The sequence below is a fragment of the Rattus norvegicus genome, chromosome 19 (genome assembly GCF_036323735.1).
Source record: "Rattus norvegicus strain BN/NHsdMcwi chromosome 19, GRCr8, whole genome shotgun sequence".
Classification (NCBI taxonomy): Eukaryota; Metazoa; Chordata; class Mammalia; order Rodentia; family Muridae; genus Rattus; species Rattus norvegicus.
Genome location: NC_086037.1, coordinates 31465002 through 31490023, shown reverse-complemented (window position 1 = coordinate 31490023; position 25022 = coordinate 31465002). Strand labels below are relative to the sequence as shown.

Genomic DNA, 25022 nt, shown 5'->3' with positions numbered 1-25022 from the left:
GTTGTGCTCACTACACATGAACGCGCTATCCAATGGGGTTCTCCTAAAGCACCCATGGGAAGTCTGGATCCCCTCGGTCCATAGGTGTGAGAACTGGGATCCAGGAAGGAGTGAGGGAGGTAGAGTTACCAACCCTGGAAACAGATTCCAGATATCAGCATCGAGGTGCATATCTACCGTATCAAGTGTTTTTTATGCAGCCTTTGGACCAATGGGGAATTGACTTGAGCTCTGGAGTAGACAACCATCCCCTTGTCACTGTGGGGAGGTGCCAGACTGCCAGCGCCCAAGGGGGCTTCCATAAAGATGGGGAATTTGCCATTGCCCTGTTTTGGGCCCCTTCTGAGGTTCCTCAAGCTTGCTAGGACCCTCCATCTTTTTTTTTTTTTTTTTTTTGGTTCTTTTTTTCAGAGCTGGGGACCGAACCCAGGGCCTTGCGCTTCCTAGGCAAGCGCTCTACCACTGAGCTAAATCCCCAACCCCAGGACCCTCCATCTTGTATCACATGGTAAATGGGCACTCACACAATTAGAGTGGTTGGGGCACCTTCCTCATGGTCCATTGGGCCTCACCCAGGGGCTGCAACACCCACACATAGGGGCACCACCTGCCTACCCAGCAGGGAAGCAAGACCCCAGGAAACTCTGAGTCCTTCCCATCCCTAATGATGTCCTCAAGACGCTTCTGCTCACTTCAGCACAGACGCACAAACTACGTCTCCATCAGGTGTGACGTGACAAAAAGCCGGGACACTGACCTCAGCAGTGCGTTTACTTTTTTTTTTTTTTTTTTTTTTTTTTTTTTGGTTCTTTTTTTTTCGGAGCTGGGGACCGAACCCAGGGCCTTGCGCTTCCTAGGTAAGCACTCTACCACTGAGCTAAATCCCCAACCCCTACTTTTATTTGTTCCCAGAGAGCCTCTCCCCAGCTTCTGGGAGGTGATGATGGGACTCTTTCCACGACTTTGGAATTTGGGGGATGTGGCATCATTTTATCTTGTCTGCTCCCCACCTTCAACCTTGATTAATCCAATTAGTTGATGTCCACTCAAACCTCTCTGATCTTACAGAAGTGCATAAGTCCTAGGTCTTTCCATTTAGCTGATTATTTTATTGTTCTTTTAATTTCTGCCAACTTTCTTCCCTCCCTCCCTCCCTCCCTCCCTCCCTCCCTCCCTCCTTCCCTCCTTCCCTCCTCTCTTCAACCTTTCCTCTTTCCCTTTTTCCTTTCTCTTCTTCCTTTTCTTCCTTTCTTCTCTTTAACATCTACCCTTTCTTGGAGGTCAGAGCTTCAGATAAAGTGAAGATGCCATCAATTTACCAACACGCCCCAAACTCATGCCATGTCAGCTCCCAAACTGACCTACTTCCGACTACCCCTGGCAGTGAGTTACCCAGAGGCCTTGGGGGCCATCTCTGATGCCTCTGTCTGTCTCTCTTCCATATCTGTATCTTGGTCACATTACTCCGCTGCCCTCTTTATCTCTATTTGTCTCTTATCATCATATTCTAAGATCTGCAAAGTCTCGAGGGCTTGGGACCTTTCGTAAAGATAAAATGATATGGCCCCTGAGGAGAACAGCTTGGTAACTCCTTAAGATATTGAACATAGAGTCACCATGAGACCCATCGGCTTCACTCCTAGGTATATACTCAGAGCTATTGAATGTAGGCTTCCAAACAAAACTGTGTACACTCATGGTCCTCCCGGCTCAATAGATAAAGGTCAGTGGGTTAAAACAACTCAAGCACCTGTCCATCAGTAGACAAATGGATAAATAAACTTTATAATAGAATACTACCCCGTCATGACGAAGCTATCTCTTTGAAATTCAAATTTAACTGATAGCATATTTAACTGGATGTCTTTTTCATTAAGTAAATCTGTCCCCAGTCCATCAGGCGTCACAAGGCTATTTGTTGGGGCTCTGATGTCAGCTGGAAGCCATACAGGCAGCGTCCTGCCTCATGCCCATTTCCAGACAAGGCTTTCTTTTCTTTCTTTCCATCCTCAACTTGCAGACAGGCTAGACCGAAGGCTGGCGACTGCCTAAGGCTCTGGGTAGCTCTTCACTTGGCCCATTGATGAATGGTTAGCATTGACCTTGTGCTGACAACCTTATGTAAGTCTTGTGGACTCTTTAAGTGATTCGTCTTGTCAGTGGGGTTGAGGAAATACCGCAGGCCACACCCCACCTTTTTCCGGATGCACAGTCTCAGGCTGGTGTTCCTGGAGCCCAGGGCTATGAGCAGCCATCCTGTAAGTCAGGCTGCTGTTTCTCCATCCTGAGAATATAAGCAATATCCTCCCGTTGGGGCTCCAATGACAGCCGTTTGCTCGCAGAGCACAAATTAAAGTGATGGCACCAAGGGCATTAATGGTGTTAGCAGAGTCAACACGGAAAGCATCACAGGCTTCCTGCTTAATATGAAGAGTGACTAGGCAAGGCGCTGGCCTTGCAGCCAAGCCTTCATTCCAGACACCGGTGGGGAGAGAGGAGGAGGGGAAGAGCCTTGACCTGCCATTCAACTGCCACTGCCCAGCTCATCTGGCTTCCCTGTGGGGCTGTGGGAGGGAAGGTAAAGGTTAGGGACTCTCAGCAAATATTTGGCAGGCTGTTCCCAGTGCTGATGGCTTTGGACACAAGGTAATTCTGTACTGAAGGGCTCATGATCCCTGAGCAAATGCCTGGCCTAACTGGTAACTATGGCTGAGCCAAGCCATCTCCCCTGGGACAGACAGGAAGGGAGAAGACGGGTCCAGCACGTAGGTGGAGGTTTGGGTGAAAGACCCCACCTCCTGCTGGCTGGGGGATGCTTTCCTCTGTGTGTGTGTGTGTGTGTGTGTGTGTGTGTGTGTGTGTGTGCACGAGCATGTGTGTGCGCACGTGAGAGAGGGAGAGAGAGAGAGAGAGAGGGAGGGGGAGAGAGAGAGAGGGAGGGGGAGAGAGAGAGAGAGACTTGGAGCATTGTGTGCAGTGTTCTGTTGTCTTTTATAGATGCTTATAGATCAAATACCTCTGGACCAGGGATGGGTAGGGGGATAGTAGATGTGCTCTGAGGAGAGAGCTTGCTTATTATTGGATCTCATGATTGGATGGCACAAGTGAATGAATGAACAAATGACCCATAATTCAATGGGTCCCCTGACTCCATCCCACGGGACTCGGGATGGCTCCCTGGAGAACGACTTAAATAGACGTCAGAGAGGTGAGCTGAGAGACAAGGGAAGAGTAGGTCCAGTCGGAAGGAACAGCGTAAGCATAGCCATGAAGGTAAAGAGGTCACAACTAAGGAACACCAACACTTTCAAATGGCTGGTTCCTAGAACCCAGCGACTGACAGAGCTACAGATGGAGCCAGCAGCAGAATCCAGAGCTAGATAAGGACCTTGGATTCCTTCCGGAAGCTTCTGAAGGGTTTTTTTTTTTTTTAAATAACCAAGAAACAAGACCTGGTTTGTATTTTAGACCATCTCTGTGGAAGTGAGTTTGTTCGTTCTCATTAATGTAAACATACTAGTGCCTATGAGATCATGGGTCCAGAAAGGCACAGTTCCTAACACACATGTGTAACTAAACAATTTCCTTGTAGCAACAGTTCCTCACTTCATTTCTGTTGCTGTGATAAAATACCTTGATTTAAAAGGGGGGGCACAAGAGAGAGAGGGGGGATTATTTGGCTCACAATTGTGGGTCATGGGCCATCACTTCAGGAAAGTCAAGGCAGGATCTCCAGCAACTGCTTGTGCTCAGTGAGCTTGTTTCACTCTTAAACGCTTTAGGGCTCAGCCTAGGAAATGATGCTGCCCATAGTGGACATCGATTAACAAGGAAGAAGAGACAATCTCCGTAGGAAGCCAGGTATGGGTCCCACATCGAGATGGAAGACAGGGAGGGTAGCTTCTGCAAGGCGATCCGAGCTGGCATACGTAAAGACCAACGACAGAGACCCTGTCTGCCAAGGCTGCCCTCTGACCTCCTCTGCATGCCAACTCTCTCTTCCAAAGCCTTCGAAGACCATTTTGATTTCGTTGTTGTTGTTGTTGTCTATAGGATTTTTCTAAATAGAATTTTGGTAGCAGAGTGGCTTCCAGCATATTGGAAGAGTCTGTGGGAGACTCACGCTGTGATTTATGTTCGGTGAGTCTCTGGCTCTCACAGGTATAAAAGCGAGAGATATTTGCTTGCCGAACGCCCAGTCATTCATCATAGACGCCCCCAAGATAGCAGCCACTGCCAAGCAAACTGGCCGTCACAGCTTTCTGTGAATGATGCTCAGAGAAACAGAATGTTGAAGACAGCGTCCTATTCTTTGTCCCTTGAGAAAGAAGTTACCCCTGAGATGCCCAAAGATGAAGTCCACTCTTGCTTGACAGATCCGCACAAGCTGGGGAGATTCCAAACAGGGAGGCAGCCATCCTTGGACAAACTAGCCTGCTTAGTTTTTGCTTATCTGAACAAAATGGCTCCGAATTTGCATAATTAAAATGCGAATGTCTTTTCAGATCATAACAATGGGTAATTAACATTGTTATTTGTCAGCTGGGAACTCTGTAAGGAAGAGGCTATGGGAGCCAGCCGTTTTATTTTGGGCTGCAGCTCCCCGGACAATCAGGGCTAATTGAATCACCCCCAATTCAGGGGAAATGAATGGAAGGACTATCAGCAGCGCCAGCCAGGCTCGCAGTCAGACCCGAAAGGCTGCTTGCTTCTGCAACCCAGCACAGGATCAGAACCCCGGCCCAGCCTTGAGGACGGCGGCCTGACAGTCTAATTTGGAAGCGTTGCTTAAAATCTTAATCAGAGCGTTGAAATTAGCTGAGGCGAGTTTCGATCCCACGTTTATTGTTTATGGTTATCATTTTTAATAAACGTTAAAACGTTTTTCCCCCCACAGGTGTGGAAAAAGGCACGCCCCCGAGACAGGCTCTCTCAGCTCTTTCAGGAAGAAGAAAAATGTCATTGTGCGGAATGAAGACGTAACACATTCATCAGAGCCCGCCTTCCTTTTTATTTTGTGCTTCCCTGAAAGCTATCTGCTCTCCTAAGCCCGAGACCATCTTCTCCGCACAAGTGATATCTTGATTGACACGTCTCCAAATAAGCTTGTGAATAGCTTGCCGTATTAACCTCGGAATAATTCAGATGTCAAATTACAGCTCGCAGACTCTCTGACTCCTCGCGGAGGCCCCGGAATGAATTTTTTTTAAATATTTGGGAGAAAAAATATTAAATTTTGTTCAGGTTGGGTCAAAGTTCATATCATTTGGTAATAAAGAGCCACAGAGGGTGTTTGCCCAGAGTGAGCCTGCATTGATTTTATTTTGTGCAACGGCTGCAGACCTGGGTGACCCTCAGTGGACTTGTTTGGCCGAGTCCCTTGTGCTGTGGGCAACTTTCAGCATTTTGCGGTCTTGCCGCAGGTTTCCTTCAGATAGAAAAAGAAACAAACAAACAACAACAGCAATAAATAAATAAATAAATAAGAAGGAAGGAAGGGAGGAAGAGAAAAGGGGGGGACAAGTTTTGCTGTTGCCCAAGCACAGGACTCTAGGCTGATGTCATCTCTAAATCTCTAACTATGCAGCTTTAACTGCGGCTCTCTGCAGAGGGAGAGAGAGCCCTTGCTTCCATACCACTTGTTTTCATTACCACTGCAAGGCTGCAAGGCTCGTCAGCCCGGATTCCTGTCTTGCAGACTCTGCAGAAGCAACCTTGCAGGCAAGGCCAAGCAGCGCTTGCTGGAGTGATAATGACCACTTGGCGGAATATTTGTTAGATGCTCTGTAATGTGTGGCTGAGAAAACTCATTATTACTGGCTGTTTGTGTAGCTGTAAATATTCAACCAGGAATGCTACCTGCTTTGTGGAAAGGCTCGCTAATGATACCTGCCCCTCTCTATAATTACATATTGTTGTAAAATTCTATGATAATGACACAACTGTGTCTTCCTCGTGAGGGGTAAATTTATACCAACGACGGCCCCTGAATTTCCATAAGCAATTAGCCTGCACTTTTACAGCCCTGTGTTTTCCCGTGATTTTATTGAAAGGAAAGATAATGAATTAAATCCAATTATAGCAAGAAGACATCCAGTAAGTTGATGCACGTTTTCATAAACAAAGCAAGGAGGAAGGTATGCTACTGCTCACTACAGTGGAAGTGGTTGGGCGATTCAGAGGCTTCGGTCTGATGGCAGGAACCCTGTTCTCAGGGCAGAAGGCATCCTCCAGCTGCATATTTCCGGTGTAATGAAGCTGAAGAGTTGCTTGTGGCTCGTAGGCTGATGACAGGCGGCACATCTTTATAAGAAGAGAAGTTTCCACAGAGACCATGGCAAACCCACAGCCATTGCCCATCATTCCACCATCTCTTGAGGAGGTTTGAGGTAGGACCCGGAACTCTGGGAAGAGGAGACAGATATCTTGGGTTTACTGCTATGGAATACAAGTATTTTTCCTCTTTGGGTGCTCTAGGAAGTATAAGAATTTGCAGTGTTTCTCCAGGCTGCATCTGCTTCACCCCAATGTTCTTTCATTCGTCTGCTTTTAACCGGGTGGCTGTTTATTCAAAAGACACAGAGCCAAAACACTCGAGAATCCAAACAAAAACCAGGCAGAGCAAGCACTGAGGTGGGAGATTTTCTCACCAACTGCACCTTTATTGTTTTCTCCCCCCCCACACCTCTTCAAAAATCTCTTCTCTCCAGCCCCCCTCCATATAAATGCAAACATCTCAAAATGTCAAGTGCAGGGAAGTGACCCTTTAGCAGCACAGAGAATGATCAGGCCCCTGATTTCCTCGTCATTTCAGACACACATGGAATTCCCAGGTTACGGGTTTTTTCCAGGACACGGTGATGAAACTGCTTATGGGTTCCACGATCACGAGTATCTCTTCTAACCCTTCCATAAACAGGAGGATGACAACGTTACTGCTTCAAAGACTGAGAGGAGTCAGCCTGGCTTCCGGCTGGCCAGTGAACGCCAGGCAGCCTGAGGACTGGGGACTGACAGGTTAACCTCCCTGGCTCTGCCAAAGGAGTGCATCCACTTCGATTTCCTCTCAAGAGCCAGGCTGGCGTGTGGCTGTCTAAGAGTCTGCTGTCGATACAGTAAAAATGCTACCGTGCTCCGGCTAATCCATTCCAAGGGAGAGCTCTTTACATAAATGCCCCGCGCCATTGCTCCATTTTCAGAAAAGGCAATCAAATAAGATTGAACCATGCAGGCTGCTGTACAGTGCATTTGCGTGTGTGTGTGTGTGTGTGTGTGTGTGTGTGTGTGTGTGTGTGTGTGTTTAAAAAGCACCGTGATTAATTTGGAGACACGGCGTTTTGTGTTGTCTTTGACTATTTTCTTCCTCACCATTTTTTTAAGAGCTCTGAAAATCGATGATATGCTTCGACGCCATCCATCTTTATATAGTAATAAATTAAGTGGGAGGTATTGATATTTTTGACCGAGCTTTTAAAATTTACATACTAATGACAACTATACTCTGGTGACTCCTGATTCCTGCCTCCTACACGACATACTGCTCCTGGGGTGGGGAAGAATCTTTCCTCTGAGATTCCCAGGTGGCTCGGACCCCAGATCAGTGGGAACAGAATCTCAGCCCAATAGCTGGTCTCCCACTGCTTTCCACATGCTAATCCCTCAGAGCTGGATGGCAGGAGAGGGGAGGGGCCAGAGACTTCACAGCAGAAGGCTGCCTGTGGGGGTGGTGTTCATCAGACAGTATATAGGGGTCCATATTGGTGTAGAGCACTTTCCTTTGGCCTCCTTTCAAACAACTTTAGGAATTTTGGGGAAGTCACAAAAATACCCTGTGCCCTTTCTGTTCCTTAAAGGCAAACGAACCCAAATTCTGATATTGAGAATCAATATATTGCTGAGAGTGAACTTCCAATGATTTCTGGGTTTGGGCAGCATAGACAACTACTGCCTCCTCTCTCTTCCCGTCAGAAGGGTGGATGACTTAACATTCGGAGTCTTAAGCAATGATGGAGGTCAAGGTCACGGGGGTGGGGGGGGACGACGACGACGACGACACTGACTCTCTGAGCCTCGTCCCTGCCTCCTCAAATGCTGCTGCCACTGCTCAGGAGAAAAAAAAAATGCCACAGAATTGGTGCGAAGACCTCAACTTCCTTGACACAATTATTCTGGGGACTTGGAACAGCCTTGACATGCACACCAATTTATTTTCGGAGATTAATTTGCCGGTGATATTGATTGTTGGGGGCCTGTTTCATTCTGTTTAGGATTCCACCAGGCACAGACAGCAGCTCCTGCATGGTCTGTCCCTCTAGAATTTCCAGGATGTGGCAGAGGCAATCAGAAGCAGCACAGCCAGAAAGTTCTGTCAAACCAGATACAGGCCAGGCCGGTCCCAGGGGGAAAGCGGGGTGGGTTTTGTTTACATTTTGCCAAAGCAGCGGCAGATTGTTCGCACGGGGAGTCCCTCTGCTGCCTTGCAAGGCCTTTCCGAAGTGGGTCACCCCGCGATCGGGTACCCGGCATCCAGCGAGATGAGTGGAATCTTCCTTCGCTCATCCCTTAAGTCATTTACTCAGCACAATATTAAGCCTGCCGAGGGCTTGCGCCTCAGGTTGCCCGATGCACGAAGCCTGCTCCGTTCTACTCCACTGTCCAGGAAGTGCCTCAGTAAGAGTGTCTGGAAAGAAAGGAGAGAACTCCAGAGAGGTGTGGAGGAGAGCCACTTTCATCAGCCCGCTTTCAGGACGGTTGGGAGCCCGGAGCGCGATCATGTTACACCCCCCTCAAACGAGCCTTGTTCGCCTCTTCCCACCTCCTCCTTCCTTCTTTTTCTTTGAGGGTTTTTGAAATGAAAGAGTTTTTTCTTCCAAATTGTGCTGCGAGGCAAATTCTTGAACGGTGTAATAGAAAATGTTAGACAATATTCCTTACCGGAGCTATTGACATTTTGGATAGTTCTGACACTTTGATTTTTCTCAAAACATATGGATCAAGCCTGGTTGCCTTATTGGACAGGAAGTCCTGTTGAAAGCTCCTCCCTTATCTTCCTTTGTGTTTTGCCCGCTCTGTTTGCTCATGGCTTTCTCTCTGAATATAATCGTGGTTTTCTTAAGCTGTCCAGGGAGTCGTTACTGCTTTACTAAATATTTCATGGAACAGAGCACACGGTACCTGCCAGCCATCTCGGATTTGTTGTCAAAAATAAAGGGTTCATCCTTCGGAGGGGGGAAGAAAGAGAAGGTTTATTCTGTTGTTTTTATTTTAAAGTTTCTCACATGCAGCAAATGCACAAAGCCCCTGGAAACCTAGGAGGGGCGTCTTTCATTTGTTGGGGACAAGGATGGCCACTTATTTATTTATTTACTTATTTATTTACAGCTTATTCGGCTGTGGAAGGCTTCTCCCCTCAGATTCTCGGCATTCGTTTCCTTGAGGTTCCCTTTCCTATTTGTTCAGAAGGGAAAAGTTCAAAGCGCCTCTGTCAGCCGAGGGAAAAGCTAGCTGCATACTAACCTTCCAGCACCCGCCTGAGATGACCTTGAGAGAGAAGCACTAAACGGCCCCCCCTTGCAAACCTGCATGTGTGTTTTGTTAGACCAGGTCGGCAGGGGTCAGGGCTCACCTGAGGCCAGCAGCCAGCCTGCCTGCCCGAGCAGCGGGGTAATGCATTTTTAAAAGGGACATTCTCGCCTTTGAATGGGCTTAATATGGTCTCTGTTTAAAAACCTGTCAGAATCCCAAGCACACACTCCATAAAATATAAATAAGTACTTACTGTTTGCAGATGTTGCTTGTTTCTCATAATGTTTGTGTTTGAAGTCTCGAATCCTCACTTCCTGTCAGGCTCCCTCTGACTCTCTCTCTCCTCCTGGTTTCTGAAGGAACAAGGAGGCTTCAGATGGCAATTTCCCAATGAAGACACTTTCTGTTAGATCTGTCAGTGTCCCTGGCTCAATTAGCATTTCTTCTCTCTCTCTCTCTCTCTCTCTCTCTCTCTCTCTCTCTCTCTCTCTCTCTCTCCCACTTCTCCCTCCCTTCCCCTCCTGTACACTTACATTAACTAGAAGGAATTAAGGAAGGGACTGAGGGGACCGGCTGCCATCTTTGTGCTCTTCCCTGTAGATGGGGTCTCATACTCCTTCTCCTCTCACTCCCACCTCCACCCCCAAGTCCTCAGTGGTAGTGCAGGTGTCTGGTTGATTTCTACCTGCGCTTGGCCACATAGCCCATCTCTGACCCATGGTCCCCACTCTTCCTCATGCTTTTTCTCGTCTCTAACTCACCTCCAGCCGCTCCCACCTACCCCAAAGAGAGTTGGTGTTGGCACAGGAGTCTCTCTCTGTGTATGGCTTAGTCACTTTTCTGACTTATTGTGGACGTCCTTGGTGACTGCCAGATGCCCTGGTGAGCCCAATGGATGATGGCGCGTCTTCCTTTTCCTTTTTAACATGACCAAGTCTCTGGGTGACGAATTCCTAGGCAGTTACACAAGCCAGTCTGCTCACGTTCCTCTGGTTTGCCTGATCACCCCTGTGTGCCTGCCAAAGGCCCGTGAATGTGTCTCTTTAGTGTGCTTTTTACTGTCACCCTTGGCTATGAAAGGGCAACAAAACCTGTTTCCCAGACCTTCCTACACTTTGCCTGTCAACTGTCTGTTCTACATAGTGCAAAGCATTATGGAGGCTGAGGCAGGAGGATTACGAGTTCAAGACCAGCCTGGGCAGTATGGTGAGACAATGTCTCAAACAATGCAAAGTAAAGCACGTAAGTGTTTGCTCGAACAGGCCCACATGAGGCAAGCACACCTGATTTTCCTGGTTGAAAGGCCCAAGGTCACAAACCAATAAACGACCCCATCCCCAGGAAGGACAAAATCTCAGACTCCCCTTTAGTTATGTCAACAGAAGCTCTGTAGCAAGTATTATTTGCTTTATTACCAGTCATTTGGAAGGAGGGAGAGAAAAAAAATAAACAGAAAGAAAGATCCACCCACGCCTTGCCTGGTTTCTAGGCAGTTCATAGGGGTGGGGGGATCTGATCTAGACGCATGCTCAGGACAGCATATCCTGATGAATCAGATTGGGGTTGGGTGGGGGGAGTCGCTTTATCTTTAAAGCCTAGAAACCAGAAATCAAGATGGAAATCCCTCAGCCCAAAAGCCTTACCAATTGATACAATTTGAAAATGGGCAGCCGGAGAGGCCGGGGAGAGCTGACATGATGACTTCTATAATAGCAGAACATTTAAGGTTATAGAAATAAAGGGAGGGGGGTGAAATCAGGCCCGCTGATCTCTGCCTGCAGGCTCCCTCTGCTCACTGGAAGCTCCAGCAATTATTTCTGCTCCGGCTTTCCCCTCCTTTCTGTAGCAGTCTGTTTGAAATGAAGCAGAACCAGGCACGGCGGGCTTATCAGTGTTGTTAGCTGACAGGGCGCCCAACACACCTGCTTTTACTTGCTGCTGTTTCAGGGCCCTAATGCCACAGAGAATGTTGCTTGGGCCCTTATAATGTGTAAAGATTCATTTATTTCACCTTTTGAACCTGCCTGACCCCCTGGGCCTGTGCTGGGGAGGGGGCAGGGTTGGTGAAGGCTTTTTTTTCCCCCCTGGCACTTAGAAGAAGCCGGTAATTAGGGGTCTGGCCCTGGGGCGGTTGCCACGATAGAGGTTTAAAAGAGGGGTGGGGGCTCAGCCAAGAAGGCGCTGGGAAGAAGGAACTGACTGGGGGATGGTGGCCTGTGGCTGTGGCCTCCTGGCTCCAATGTGTCCACAGAGATCCAGGTACCCCGACTCTCAAAGCTCTCCTTCTCAACGGTGGTACACCTGCCTCTGGTTTTCAGTATGGCGGTTGGGAAGGTTTTAAGGAATCCTTTTGGCTTTGATCTGGCTATGGGTACGTCTGCATGCAATGCTAAGACTGCTCCTCCCCACCCCCACCCCCCAGTGACCATCAGTGAACTTTGGAAGCCTGCAAAAGGAGCAGTATTTACTGTTACAATTACTTCCCAGTGTAATGGGAATTGGGGAGGCATAGTAAGCAGAGCCATCCATGCACCTGATAAACTATGACGATCCCCAGGCATTCTGACATTCAATTAAACGCCATTAGTTTCTGTGCTGTGTTTTTCTTCTCATAGTTCAGTGCCAGTGAGTAAATTTTGTCTTAGGTCTCAAACATTTCGTTAAGCGTTTAAGAAGGAAAGGCTAGCTTCCCAATTCCTCACCTGTCCCTCTGGTGCCCCATGTTTCCTTTCCCCCTGTGGATTTCAGTTGGCCATGTTCCCTTCCGGAAGTCCTAAGAGCTTAGTTTCCTAGGAATAAACAAACAAACAAACAAACAGCAAAACCAAATAAATAAATCTTCACATAACCCTAAACTGTTGGGATCTTTGATCCTGCATCCTTCCATTTCACCTCTCCAGGCCAGCATTGTGGCAGTGCTTGAGGGCATTCTGCCCTCAGTGTCTGCCTGGGCATCTGGAGCTCCCTTTTTTCTTGATTTTCCTTCTTTCAAAGAGGAAGGTGTGTGCAGCGGCTGGCGTTTGTGCCTAGCCATCCTTGGTCTCCTGCTGCAGAGGATTCCAGTCTCCCTGGGAGGACAAATCTTCCTTACCAATAGATTCCATTTGTCTCCCGGTGTGGGCCACTATCCCATCACTCTGACCACAGCCATTGGTACTGGGACTTGTGTGAATGTTTAGGGGTGAGTTTAGGATGCTTTCCTTTTAGGTAGACACTCCTCGCTTTTAGAACTTCCAGGCACATCGCAGGGAAAGACCGTGCCTGAAAAATCAAAGTGATCCAGTGCAAACAGAGTTCGGGTGTGGAGAAGAAGAGGGGCTGAGACTAACATCAGAGCCTGATCCAGCCATGCCTGAAGCCATTAAGAACTAGATCTCTAACGTTCGATTATGTGAGCTGGCGTCTTCCTTCTGTGCTTATCACACCCAACCCAAAGAACCGTCAGGTTCACAGTCTGACTCCTCCAAGGGGCAAGTCCTCCTCGAGAGACTCTGCTCCACTCCTTCAAAAACGAGTAAGATCAGAAAGTGGGTGGGATGGACGCAGGCACCGGGAGAGGACAGCATCGAAAGTACGGACACTAAGGTCCTTGAGAGCGTCCCAGACGTGCTTCCTGACCCTGAAGCTTCAGTGTCTCATTTTGCAGACTGTGAACTAGCAAATTTCTGTTGATATTTAATAATGAGATGGTCTGGAATGTGTCTGTGAGAGGGGTTTGGACAAGATGGGGAATGGGAAGAGATAGCAAAAACAAACAAACAAACAAACAAACAAATAAAAACACCCCAAAAAACAAAACAACAAAACAAAGAACCCCCCCCCCCAAAAAAAACAAAAAAACTTCGCCCTTGCCACAGTGGAGTCCATTGCTTGGGTGTACTCCTGGGTCATAGAAGTGGAGTCCATTGCTCAGAGATGGTCATTCCTCTGGCTTTACTTTGTGTGTGACTGCATTCTGTCCCCATATACTCACTTCTTTCCTCACCCCCAGTCTCTCGGTGTCACTCGGTTGGCCACAGGCCTACCAGTTGGCTTTTGCTTCCTGCAGAATGAACAGTTTTCTAGAAGGACTTGGGGCCCAGGGCAAATCTCCTCCCTGCTGTTGCTGGGATTGGTTCTTCCCTATCTGGAGCTACTGGAGCCTCTGGAAAATTTAGAGTCTGTGGCAGAAAAGGACTTGAACCGTATGCCTGACCCAAGCTAATGGTGTCATTGATTTGGCATCTCTTGTGTACTCGTGGCTCTCCCGTGGCATGGAATTTTGATTCTCAATGGCAAAGCACTCCTGGAGTTGTGGTAAGATTTACTCCTCTATTTTGGTAGCTCTGAGGAACAAACCCTCACCTCACATCTACAAGGCAAACACTACTTCTGAGATATGTCCACTGCCCAAGACTTGTCCTGATTTTAACAGCAGCCAGTGCACCAAGTTTATCCATCTGAAACCCTTCCCTAGCAAAAACTTCATCCTTGCATATTTGCATAGGTCAAAGGTCACAGCGCCAGCAGCTTCTCTGGGTTGGAAACAGCTTGGCCTGCAATCCTAAGAAGTAAACTTCGCTTCACACAGCATCTGTGTCTGGCTGCATCAAGAAGAACTCTATGTCAGGGCCTCAACCTTGTGAAACACTCAGGGCCAGATAATGAGCACCGTCCATTTTATCTTATGACTTTTGCATTTGGATTTTGCAAAACTGGGGAGGCTGGCTTATAGTTCCTGCTTGTATCTAAGTTCCAATCGCTCCTTGGAAGAAATGGCGAACGATGAAATTCCGGAAATTAAGGGGGAAAATCACCAAGACACTTTGACAGACTCAGAATTAAGAAAGTCGAGCTTTTCACCAACAGAATTCAAGAGATGGAAGAGAGAATCTCGGGAGCAGAAGATTCCATAGAAATCATTGACTCAACTGTCAAAGATAATGTAAAGCGGAAAAAGCTACTGGTCCAAAACATACAGGAAATCCAGGACTCAATGAGAAGATCAAACCTAAGGATAATAGGTATAGAAGAGAGTGAAGACTCCCAGCTCAAAGGACCAGTAAATATCTTCAACAAAATCATAGAAGAAAACTTCCCTAACCTAAAAAAAGAGATACCCATAGGCATACAAGAAGCCTACAGAACTCCAAATAGATTGGACCAGAAAAGAAACACCTCCCGTCACATAATTGTCAAAACACCAAACGCACAAAATAAAGAAAGAATATTAAAAGCAGTAAGGGAAAAAGGTCAAGTAACATATAAAGGCAGACCTATCAGAATCACACCAGACTTTTCGCCAGAAACTATGAAGGCCAGAAGATCCTGGACAGATGTCATACAGACCCTAAGAGAACACAAATGCCAGCCCAGGTTACTGTATCCTGCAAAACTCTCAATTAACATAGATGGAGAAACCAAGATATTCCATGACAAAACCAAATTTACACAATATCTTTCTACAAATCCAGCACTACAAAGGATAATAAAGGGTAAAGCCCAACATAAGGAGGCAAGCTATACCCTAGAAGCAAGAAACTAATCATCTTGGCAACAAAACAAAGAGAATGAAAGCACACAATCATAACCTCACTTCCAAATATGAATATAACGGAAAGCAATAATCACTATTCCTTAATATCTCTCAATATCAATGGCCTCAACTCCCCAATAAAAAGACATAGATTAACAAACTGGATACGCAACGAGGTCCCTGCATTCTGCTGCCTACAGGAAACACACCTCAGAGACAAAGACAGACATTACCTCAGAGTGAAAGGCTGGAAAACAATTTTCCAAGCAAATGGTCAGAAGAAGAAAGCTGGAGTAGCCATTCTAATATCAAATAAAATCAATTTTCAACTAAAAGTCATCAAAAAAGATAAGGAAGGACACTTCATATTCATCAAAGGAAAAATCCACCAAGATGAAGTCTCAATCCTAAATATCTATGCCCCAAATACAAGGGCACCTACATATGTAAAAGAAACCTTACTAAAGCTCAAAACACACATTGCACCTCACACAATAATAGTGGGAGATTTCAACACCCCACTCTCATCAATGGACAGATCATGGAAACAGAAATTAAACAGTGATGTCGACAGACTAAGAGAAGTCATGAGCCAAATGGACTTAACGGATATTTATAGAACATTCTATCCTAAAGCAAAAGGATATACCTTCTTCTCACCTCCTCATGGTACTTTCTCCAAAATTGACCATATAATTGGTCAAAAAACGGGCCTCAACAGGTACAGAAAGATAGAAATAATCCCATGCGTGCTATCGGACCACCACGGCCTAAAACTGGTCTTCAATAACAGTAAGGGAAGAATGCCCACATATACGTGGAAATTGAACAATGCTCTACTCAATGATAACCTGGTCAAGGAAGAAATAAAGAAAGAAATTAAAAACTTTTTAGAATTTAATGAAAATGAAGATACAACATACCCAAACTTATGGGACACAATGAAAGCTGTGCTAAGAGGAAAACTCATAGCGCTGAGTGCCTGCAGAAAGAAACAGGAAAGAGCATATGTCAGCAGCTTGACAGCACACCTAAAAGCTCTAGAACAAAAAGAAGCAAACACACCCAGGAGGAGTAGAAGGCAGGAAATAATCAAACTCAGAGCTGAAATCAACCAAGTAGAAACAAAAAGGACCATAGAAAGAATCAACAGAACCAAAAGTTGGTTCTTTGAGAAAATCAACAAGATAGATAAACCCTTAGCCAGACTAACGAGAGGACACAGAGAGTGCGTCCAAATTAACAAAATCAGAAATGAAAAGGGAGACATAACTACAGATTCAGAGGAAATTCAAAAAATCATCAGATCTTACTATAAAAACCTATATTCAACAAAACTTGAAAATCTTCAGGAAATGGACAATTTCCTAGACAGATACCAGGTATCGAAGTTAAATCAGGAACAGATAAACCAGTTAAACAACCCCATAACTCCTAAGGAAATAGAAGCAGTCATTAAAGGTCTCCCAACCAAAAAGAGCCCAGGTCCAGACGGGTTTAGTGCAGAATTCTATCAAACCTTCATAGAAGACCTTATACCAATATTATCCAAACTATTCCACAAAATTGAAACAGATGGAGCCCTACCGAATTCCTTCTATGAAGCCACAATTACTCTTATACCTAAACCACACAAAGACCCAACAAAGAAAGAGAACTTCAGACCAATTTCCCTTATGAATATCGACGCAAAAATACTCAATAAAATTCTGGCAAACCGAATTCAAGAGCACATCAAAACAATCATCCACCATGATCAAGTAGGCTTCATCCCAGGCATGCAGGGATGGTTTAATATAAGGAAAACCATCAACGTGATCCATCATATAAACAAACTGAAAGAACAGAACCACATGATCATTTCATTAGATGCTGAGAAAGCATTTGACAAAATTCAACACCCCTTCATGATAAAAGTCCTGGAAAGAATAGGTATTCAAGGCCCATACCTAAACATAGTAAAAGCCATATACAGCAAACCAGTTGCTAACATTAAACTAAATGGAGAGAAACTTGAAGCAATCCCACTAAAATCAGGGACTAGACAAGGCTGCCCACTCTCTCCCTACTTATTCAATATAGTTCTTGAAGTTCTAGCCAGAGCAATCAGACAACAAAAGGAGATCAAGGGGATACAGATCGGAAAAGAAGAGGTCAAAATATCACTATTTGCAGACGACATGATAGTATATTTAAGTGATCCCAAAAGTTCCACCAGAGAACTACTAAAGCTGATAAACAACTTCAGCAAAGTGGCTGGGTATAAAATTAACTCAAATAAATCAGTTGCCTTCCTCTATACAAAAGAGAAACAAGCCGAGAAAGAAATTAGGGAAACGACACCCTTCATAATAGACCCAAATAATATAAAGTACCTCGGTGTGACTTTAACCAAGCAAGTAAAAGATCTGTACAATAAGAACTTCAAGACACTGAGGAAAGAAATTGAAGAAGACCTCAGAAGATGGAAAGATCTCCCATGCTCATGGATTGGCAGGATTAATATAGTAAAAATGGCCATTTTACCAAAAGCAATCTACAGATTCAATGCAATCCCCATCAAAATACCAATCCAATTCTTCAAAGAGTTAGACAGAACAATTTGCAAATTCATCTGGAATAACAAAAAACCCAGGATAGCTAAAGCTATCCTCAACAATAAGAGGACTTCAGGGGGAATCACTATCCCTGAACTCAAGCAGTATTACAGAGCAATAGTGATAAAAACTGCATGGTATTGGTACAGAGACAGACAGATAGACCAATGGAATAGAATTGAAGACCCAGAAATGAACCCACACACCTATGGTCACTTGATTTTTGACAAAGGAGCCAAAACCATCCAATGGAAAAAAGATAGCATTTTCAGCAAATGGTGCTGGTTCAACTGGAGGGCAACATGTAGAAGAATGCAGATCGATCCATCCTTATCACCCTGTACAAAGCTTAAGTCCAAGTGGATCAAGGACCTCCACATCAAACCAGACACACTCAAACTAATAGAAGAAAAACTAGGGAAGCATCTGGAACACATGGGCACTGGAAAAAATTTCCTGAACAAAACACCAATGGCTTATGCTCTAAGATCAAGAATCGACAAATGGGATCTCATAAAACTGCAAAGCTTCTGTAAGGCAAAGGACACTGTGGTTAGGACAAAACGGCAACCAACAGATTGGGAAAAGATCTTTACCAATCCTATAACAGATAGAGGCCTTATATCCAAAATATACAAAGAACTCAAGAAGTTAGACCGCAGGGAAACAAATAACCCTATTAAAAAATGGGGTTCAGAGCTAAACAAAGAATTCACAGCTGAGGAATGCCGAATGGCTGAGAAACACCTAAAGAAATGTTCAACATCTTTAGTCATAAGGGAAATGCAAATCAAAACAACCCTGAGATTTCACCTCACACCAGTGAGAATGGCTAAGATCAAAAACTCAGGTGACAGCAGATGCTGGCGAGGATGTGGAGAAAGAGGAACACTCCTCCATTGTTGGTGGGATTGCAGACTGGTAAAACCATTCTGGAAATCAGTCTGGAGGTTCCTCAGAAAATTGGACATTGAACTGCCTGAGGATCCAGCCATACCTCTCTTGGGCATATACCCAAAAGATGCCTCAACATATAAAAGAGACACGTGCTCCACTATGTTCATCGCAGCCTTATTTATAATAGCCAGAAACTGGAAAGAACCCAGATGCCCTTCAACAGAGGAATGGATACAGAAAATGTGGTACATCTACACAATGGAATATTACTCAGCTATCAAAAACAACGAGTTTATGAAATTCGTAGGCAAATGGTTGGAACTGGAAAATATCATCCTGAGTGAGCTAACCCACTCACAGAAAGACATACATGGTATGCACTCATTGATAAGTGGCTATTAGCCCAAATGCTTGAATTACCCAGATCCCTAGAACAAAAGAAACTCAAGACGGATGATCAAAATGTGAATGCTTCACTCCTTCTTTAAATGAGGAAAAAGAATACCCTTGGCAGGGAAGGGAGAGGCAAAGATTAAAACAGAGACTGAAGGAACACCCATTCAGAGCCTGCCCCACAGGTGGCCCATACATATACAGCCACCCAATTAGACAAAATGGATGAAGCAAAGAAGTGCAGACCGACAGGAGCCGGATGTAGATCGCTCCTGAGAGACACAGCCAGAATACAGCAAATACAGAGGCGAATGCCAGCAGCAAACCACTGAACTGAGAATAGGTCCCCCGTTGAAGGAATCAGAGAAAGAACTGGAAGAGCTTGAAGGTGCTCGAGACCCCAAAAGTACAACAATGTCAAGCAACCAGAGCTTCCAGGGACTAAGCCACTACCTAAAGGCTATACATGGACTGACCCTGGACTCTGTCCCCATAGGTAGCAATGAATATCCTAGTAAGAGCACCAGTGGAAGGGGAAGCCCTGGGTCCTGCTAAGACTGAACCCCCAGTGAACTAGACTATGCGGGGAGGGTGGCAATGGGGGGAGGTTTGGGAGGGGAACACCCATAAGGAAGGGGAGGGGGGAGGGTGATGTTTGTCCGGAAACCGGGAAAGGGAATAACACTTGAAATGTATATAAGAAATACTCAAGTTAATAAAAAAAAAAAAAAAAAAAAAAAAAAAAAAAGAAAGTCGAGCTTTCCTTTGCCACTGGGTGATTGACTGATTGATTGATTGACAAACTGTGTGTGTGTGTGTGTGTGTGTGTGTGTGTGTGTGTACACTACAGCAAACACGTGGAGGTCACAGGAGAACTTAAGGAGATATTCTCAGTCCATGTAGGTCCCAGGAATTGAACTCAGGTTTGCCAGCGGATGCCCTTACCGGTCCAGCCATTGCATCAGTCCGGAAAGTTGAGCTTCCTGTAGATGTTTGGTCATCCCAATGCTTGTTCTGTGCTTGTGACCAGTGAAAGAGTGCTGAGGGAACAAGCAGCTTCCTCATTTGCTGGTAAGATGCCTGTGGAGGTTTAATGTCGAAGCAGAAACGTTTAGTGTGGCTTGGCAGGAAGTGTCACTAGGGAGTCAACTGAATGATGAAATTTCACCTCAGCCTAGAAATTATCCCTAGATCTGCTAACAAACCTGAAGGAACAACACCCTGAAACTTCCGCAAGGTCGGTGGTGGACAAGAGAACCAGGCTCCTGAGTGAAGAAGAGCCACGGGATGCTGACCACTGTTCATACACCTCAGTTCACGTCTTTCTCTGATGCTTTCTTGGAAGGTTACTAGTTTCTAAGTCTATTTTAAGATGTTATTACAGAAGGCATAACTTTTACACAGAAGCGAAAAGAAAGGGGGGAATTCCTAATCTCATTTATTAAGAAGAAAGTTCATTCTTAATCTGTTCGGGTCTTGCTTGCTTCCTGAGTTTGTTGCAATCTCTTCCCAGCTATGTTAAAATGTGTAATGAGAGCAAGGCTGCAAGTGATATTTATGATCCTCCTCTCTTATATGGTCCATACACCCCTGACATCACGTAACGGCTGCATCGTGTTCTGTCTTACAGAATCACTTCCACTAAGCAGATTTCTGGTTCCAAGATAAATACTTGCAGCTAATTGCTCAGTCAAGTCCAAGTTGTCCTAGATCCAAGTATGTGCTTAGAGAAAAAAATCCTCATGAGTCTTGCTTTTGAATTAATATGCATGTAGCCTATTTGGATAATAAGATTTTGGATGTTTAAATTCATATTTTTCCGCAAATTTGAGGAAATTTGACCATTATTCTTTTAGGATGATGTCTCTGTTCCTCCCCCCTGCCCCTGTCTCTTTCTAGAACCCCCATGATGCATAGTTTTCTTGAAAGTATCTATGAGCACACTGGGCTCTGTTTACCTTTTTTTTTTTTTTTTCCCTACAGATCTGGTAACTTAAAATGCTTTTGTTTCAGTTCTGTTATTTCTTTTTTTCTTTTTCTTTTTTTTTTTTTTTGGTTCTTTTTTTCAGAGCTGGGGACCGAACCCAGGGCCTTGAGCTTCCTAGGCAAGCGCTCTACCACTGAGCTAAATCCCCAACCAGTTCTGTTATTTCTTCTGCCTGCCTGAGTCAGCTGTTGAATTCTTCCAGGGAAAGTTTTGATTCATTTACTTTTTGACTGCAAATTTCGTTCATTTAAAAAAATAACTTGTGGGCCAGAGAGATGGCTCAGTGGTTAAGAGTGCTGGTTGTTCTTCCTGAGGACCCAGGTTCATTCCCAATAACCACATTCTCAGGTTCACAATCTTCTCTAACTCCAGTTCCAGGACTCAACACCCGCTTCTGGTTTCCATGGACACCAGACAGGCAAGTGGCACACATACATGTCCCCAACCACCCATACACATGAAATAATAGTAAAATGATTTTTAAAATTGGCACATTGTTTAAAAATAATTTGCATCTCTTTGTTAGCATTATAATGTCTTTGCATATTATTTTCCTAATTTTCTTTACCTCTTGCCTGTATTTTCCTTTAGTCTTTTGAGCATATTTAAGGCCTGTTTTAAAGTCTTCACTTAGTAAGTCTGATGTCTGTTTCTTCTGAGCCAGAGTCTAAAGATTACTTTTGTTCTAGTGAATGGGCCACGTTTTCCTGTTTGTTTGTGTGTCTGCTGGAAACTGGAAATTAGAAACCTCCCAGCTTCTCGGATAGACAGACAAGATGGTCAGCAATTCCACATATGTGTCTTACCTGGATTTTAACTAGTTCCCTTACATGTAGCTGCTTTTAAACGTTTTAAGTTTCCCAGCAGCATCACCTCTGTTTCTTCTTGAGACCTTAGCTGTTGTAACATGCTCTGTTCAGTCAGTAATGTCTGTCTTCAAGGTCTTCTTTCAATTTCTCTCTTTCTCTGTGTGTGTGTGTGTGTGTGTGTCTGTGTGTCTGTGTGTCTGTGTGAGTGTGTGTGTGTCTGTGTGTGTATGTGTGACTGTATGTGAGTGTGTGTGTCTGTGTGTGTATGTGTGTCTGTATGTGAGTGTGTGTATGTGTGTGTGCATGTGTGTGTATGTGTGTGTCTGTGTGTATGTGTGTGTATGTGTGTTTGTGTATGTATGTGTGTGTTTGTGTGTGTGTATGTGTGTATGTGTGTGTGTCTGTGTGTGTATGTGTGTCTGTATGTGAGTGTGTGTGTATGTGTGTCTGTATGTGAGTGTGTGCGTATGTGTGTGTGCATGTGTGTGTATGTGTGTGTGTCTGTGTGTAAGTGTGTGTATGTGTGTTTGTGTGTCTGTGTGTATGTGTGTGTTTGTGTCTGTGTGTGTGTCTGTGAGTGTGTTTGTGTTTGTGTGTCTGTGTGTGTATGTTTGTGTGTGTCTGTGTGTGTCTGTGTGTGAGTGTGTGTCTGTGTGTATGTGTATGTGTGTGTATGTATTTGTGTGTGTGTCTGTGTGTGTTTGTGTGTGTCTGTGTGTATGTGTTTGTGTGTGTCTGTGTGTGTGTCTGTGTGTGTCTGTGTGTGAGTGTGTGTGTATGTGTGTGTGTGTCTGTGTGTCTGTGTGTGTCTGTGTGTGAGTGTGTGTATGTGTGTGTTTGTGTGTGTGTCTGTGTGTGTGTATGTATGTGTGTCTGTGTGTGTCTGTGTGTGTGTGTCTATGTGTGAGTGTGTGTGTATGTGTGTGTTTGTGTGTGTCTGTGTGTGTGTGCGTGTGTGTGTGTCTGTGTGTGTGCGCGTGTGTCTGTGTGTGAGTGTGTGTGTATGTGTGTGTGCGTGTGTGTCTGTGAGTGTGTGTGTATGTGTGTGTTTGTGTGTGTCTGTGTGTGTGCGTGTGTGTGTCTGTGTGTGTGCGTGTGTGTCTGTGAGTGTGTGTATGTGTGTGTTTGTGTGTGTCTGTGTGTGTGTCTGTGTGTGAGTGTGTGTATGTGTGTGTTTGTGTGTGTATGTGTGTGTTTGTGTGTCTGTGTGTATGTGTGTGTTTGTGTCTGTGTGTGTTTGTGTCTGTGTGTGTTTGTGTCTGTGTGTCTGTGTGTGTGTTTGTGAGTGTGTGTCTGTGAGTGTGTTTGTGTTTGTGTGTCTGTGTGTGTATTTTTGTGTGTGTGTATGTGTGTGTCTGTGTGTGTATGTGTGTATGTGTATGTGTGTGTATGTATTTGTGTGTGTGTCTGTGTGTATTTGTTTGTGTGTGTCTGTGTGTATTTGTTTGTGTGTGTCTGTGTGTATGTGTTTGTGTGTGTCTGTGTGTGTGTCTGTGTGTGTCTGTGTGTGAGTGTGTATGTATGTGTGTGTCTGTGTGTGTGTCTGTGTGTGTGTCTGTGTGTGTGTGTCTGTGTGTGTCTGTGTGTGTGTCTGTGTGTGAGTGTGTGTCTGTGTGTGTTTGTGTGTGTGTCTGTGTGTGTGTCTGTGTGTCTGTGTGTGTCTGTGTGTGTGTCTATGTGTGAGTGTGTGTATGTGTGTGTTTGTGTGTGTCTGTGTGTGTGCGTGTGTGTGTGTGTCTGTGTGTGTGCGTGTGTGTCTGTGTGTGAGTGTGTGTGTATGTGTGTGTTTGTGTGTGTCTGTGTGTGTGCGTGTGTGTCTGTGTGTGTGTGCGTGTGTGTCTGTGTGTGTGTATGTGTGTGTTTGTGTGTGTCTGTGTGTGTGTCTGTGTGTGTTTGTGTGTGTCTGTGTGTGTATGTCTGTGTGTGTGTGTGTGTGTGTGTGTGTGTGTACACCCATAATAAAACCAAGTTGCGGCTGACTGTCATCGCTGCACACAACCTTCCCTCTGAGGCCCTGACTCCCGTGCCCTGTCTTTGTAGCTTTATTTCCTGGCAGCACCAGGTCTCTCTTCGAGAAAATGTGGCTCCAGTTGCTCAGAAAAGCTTTGTCTCACTTCCTCTGATGCTCATGAAGGGGTTTGGTGAGGCCACAACAGTGAAGCTCTGACCAGAGCCATGTCAGGCAACCAAATGAAGAAGGGGTGGGGGTGGGGCTCAGCCTGAACAGCGTCTTCTGCACACAGGTCTTGGGATCTCTGAGAGGAAATGTTTTGGAAAAACAAAACCTCTTAGTCCAGGAGAACACAGTGCTCATAAGACAGCACAGAGGGAATGTTGCTGGTACGTCCTCCATGCCTTGGACTGTCCAAAGTGCTTGTCACACGTAAGCTCACCTTCTCCTCCTTCCGCTTGGCAGGCCTGAGGCTTGGGAGATGGCTCAATGGTTAAGGACTCACGTTGCTCTTGCAGAGGACTCTGATTCCATTCTTAGCCCCCACATGGCAGTTTACAACATCTGTCAGTCTAGGCCCAGAGGATCTGGTACCCTCTTCTGACCCCAGTGAGCAACAGGCATGCACACGATATGCATACATACATACACGCACACATACATACATACACACATACATACAGACCACTCATACCCATGAATTAATAAAATCTCTGGAAAAAGAAACTCTCGGGGGAGGGAACAGGTACCTGGCCATCCACAGTTTATAGCAGAAGAATGATAACCTCAGAGAGGTTTGGGAAGCTCTCCAAAGGCACACAGCTAATTTTAATAATGGGGCAGCTAGGAAGGTAAACGCTGCAGTGAGGGACATTTAGGGCACTGCGTTTAGGACCAACACAATGATAGAGAGACCAGAATGACACAGCAGAGGGTGCGGCCCAGAGTCTCTCAAGCCTTCAGTGCAGAAGGTACGTTGTGTGCTGCTCTGGTGACGGAGCCATCTGTGAATACGGACAAAGAAACCTCGGGGATGCTGAAAGGTGGGCCATCTGCGGCTTAGGTGAAGAGATGGGAGGATACAGAGAGCTGGGGTAGCGACACAGATAGTGCACAATGCCTTCCATTTGCAATATTAGTTACTGACCTCCAGTGACCCCCACTTCCTCGTGTTCATACCCTTGAAGAGCCCCCTCTCATATCAAACATCTAGGTCTGGAGACCTAGCTCAGAGTGTACGTAACACTTATGAGGACTAGGCTATTTGAATTCTGTCACCGCAAAAGAAAAATAAGAGATTTTGATCGAATGATTCTGTGGGACTTCTGAGGCCCTGTGGCTTCCACTT

At 45.4% G+C, this 25022-nt stretch overlaps 1 protein-coding gene and 1 long non-coding RNA gene across 3 annotated transcripts in view; one reads left to right on the top strand and one right to left on the bottom strand.

Annotated features, from left to right (window-relative positions):
* Positions 1 to 25022, top strand: part of Fto (FTO, alpha-ketoglutarate dependent dioxygenase) — a 408263-nt gene that overhangs the window by 374988 nt on the left and 8253 nt on the right. The window contains exon 9 of one of the 2 annotated variants that reach the window (XM_039097564.2): positions 4898 to 5303. The exons of the other annotated variant lie outside the window; for it this stretch is intronic. Within the exon in view, the coding sequence (XP_038953492.1) occupies positions 4898 to 5048 (151 nt within the window). The 3' untranslated portion in view covers positions 5049 to 5303. Of the gene's footprint in view, positions 1 to 4897; positions 5304 to 25022 lie in introns of those variants that run through there. 2 annotated transcript variants of the gene reach the window in all.
* On the bottom strand, positions 6029 to 9963 carry LOC102556484 (uncharacterized). The gene is made up of 2 exons (XR_361677.3): positions 9779 to 9963; positions 6029 to 6404 (listed from the first exon to the last, which is right to left on the bottom strand). It is a non-coding gene; the product is annotated as an uncharacterized LOC102556484 (long non-coding RNA).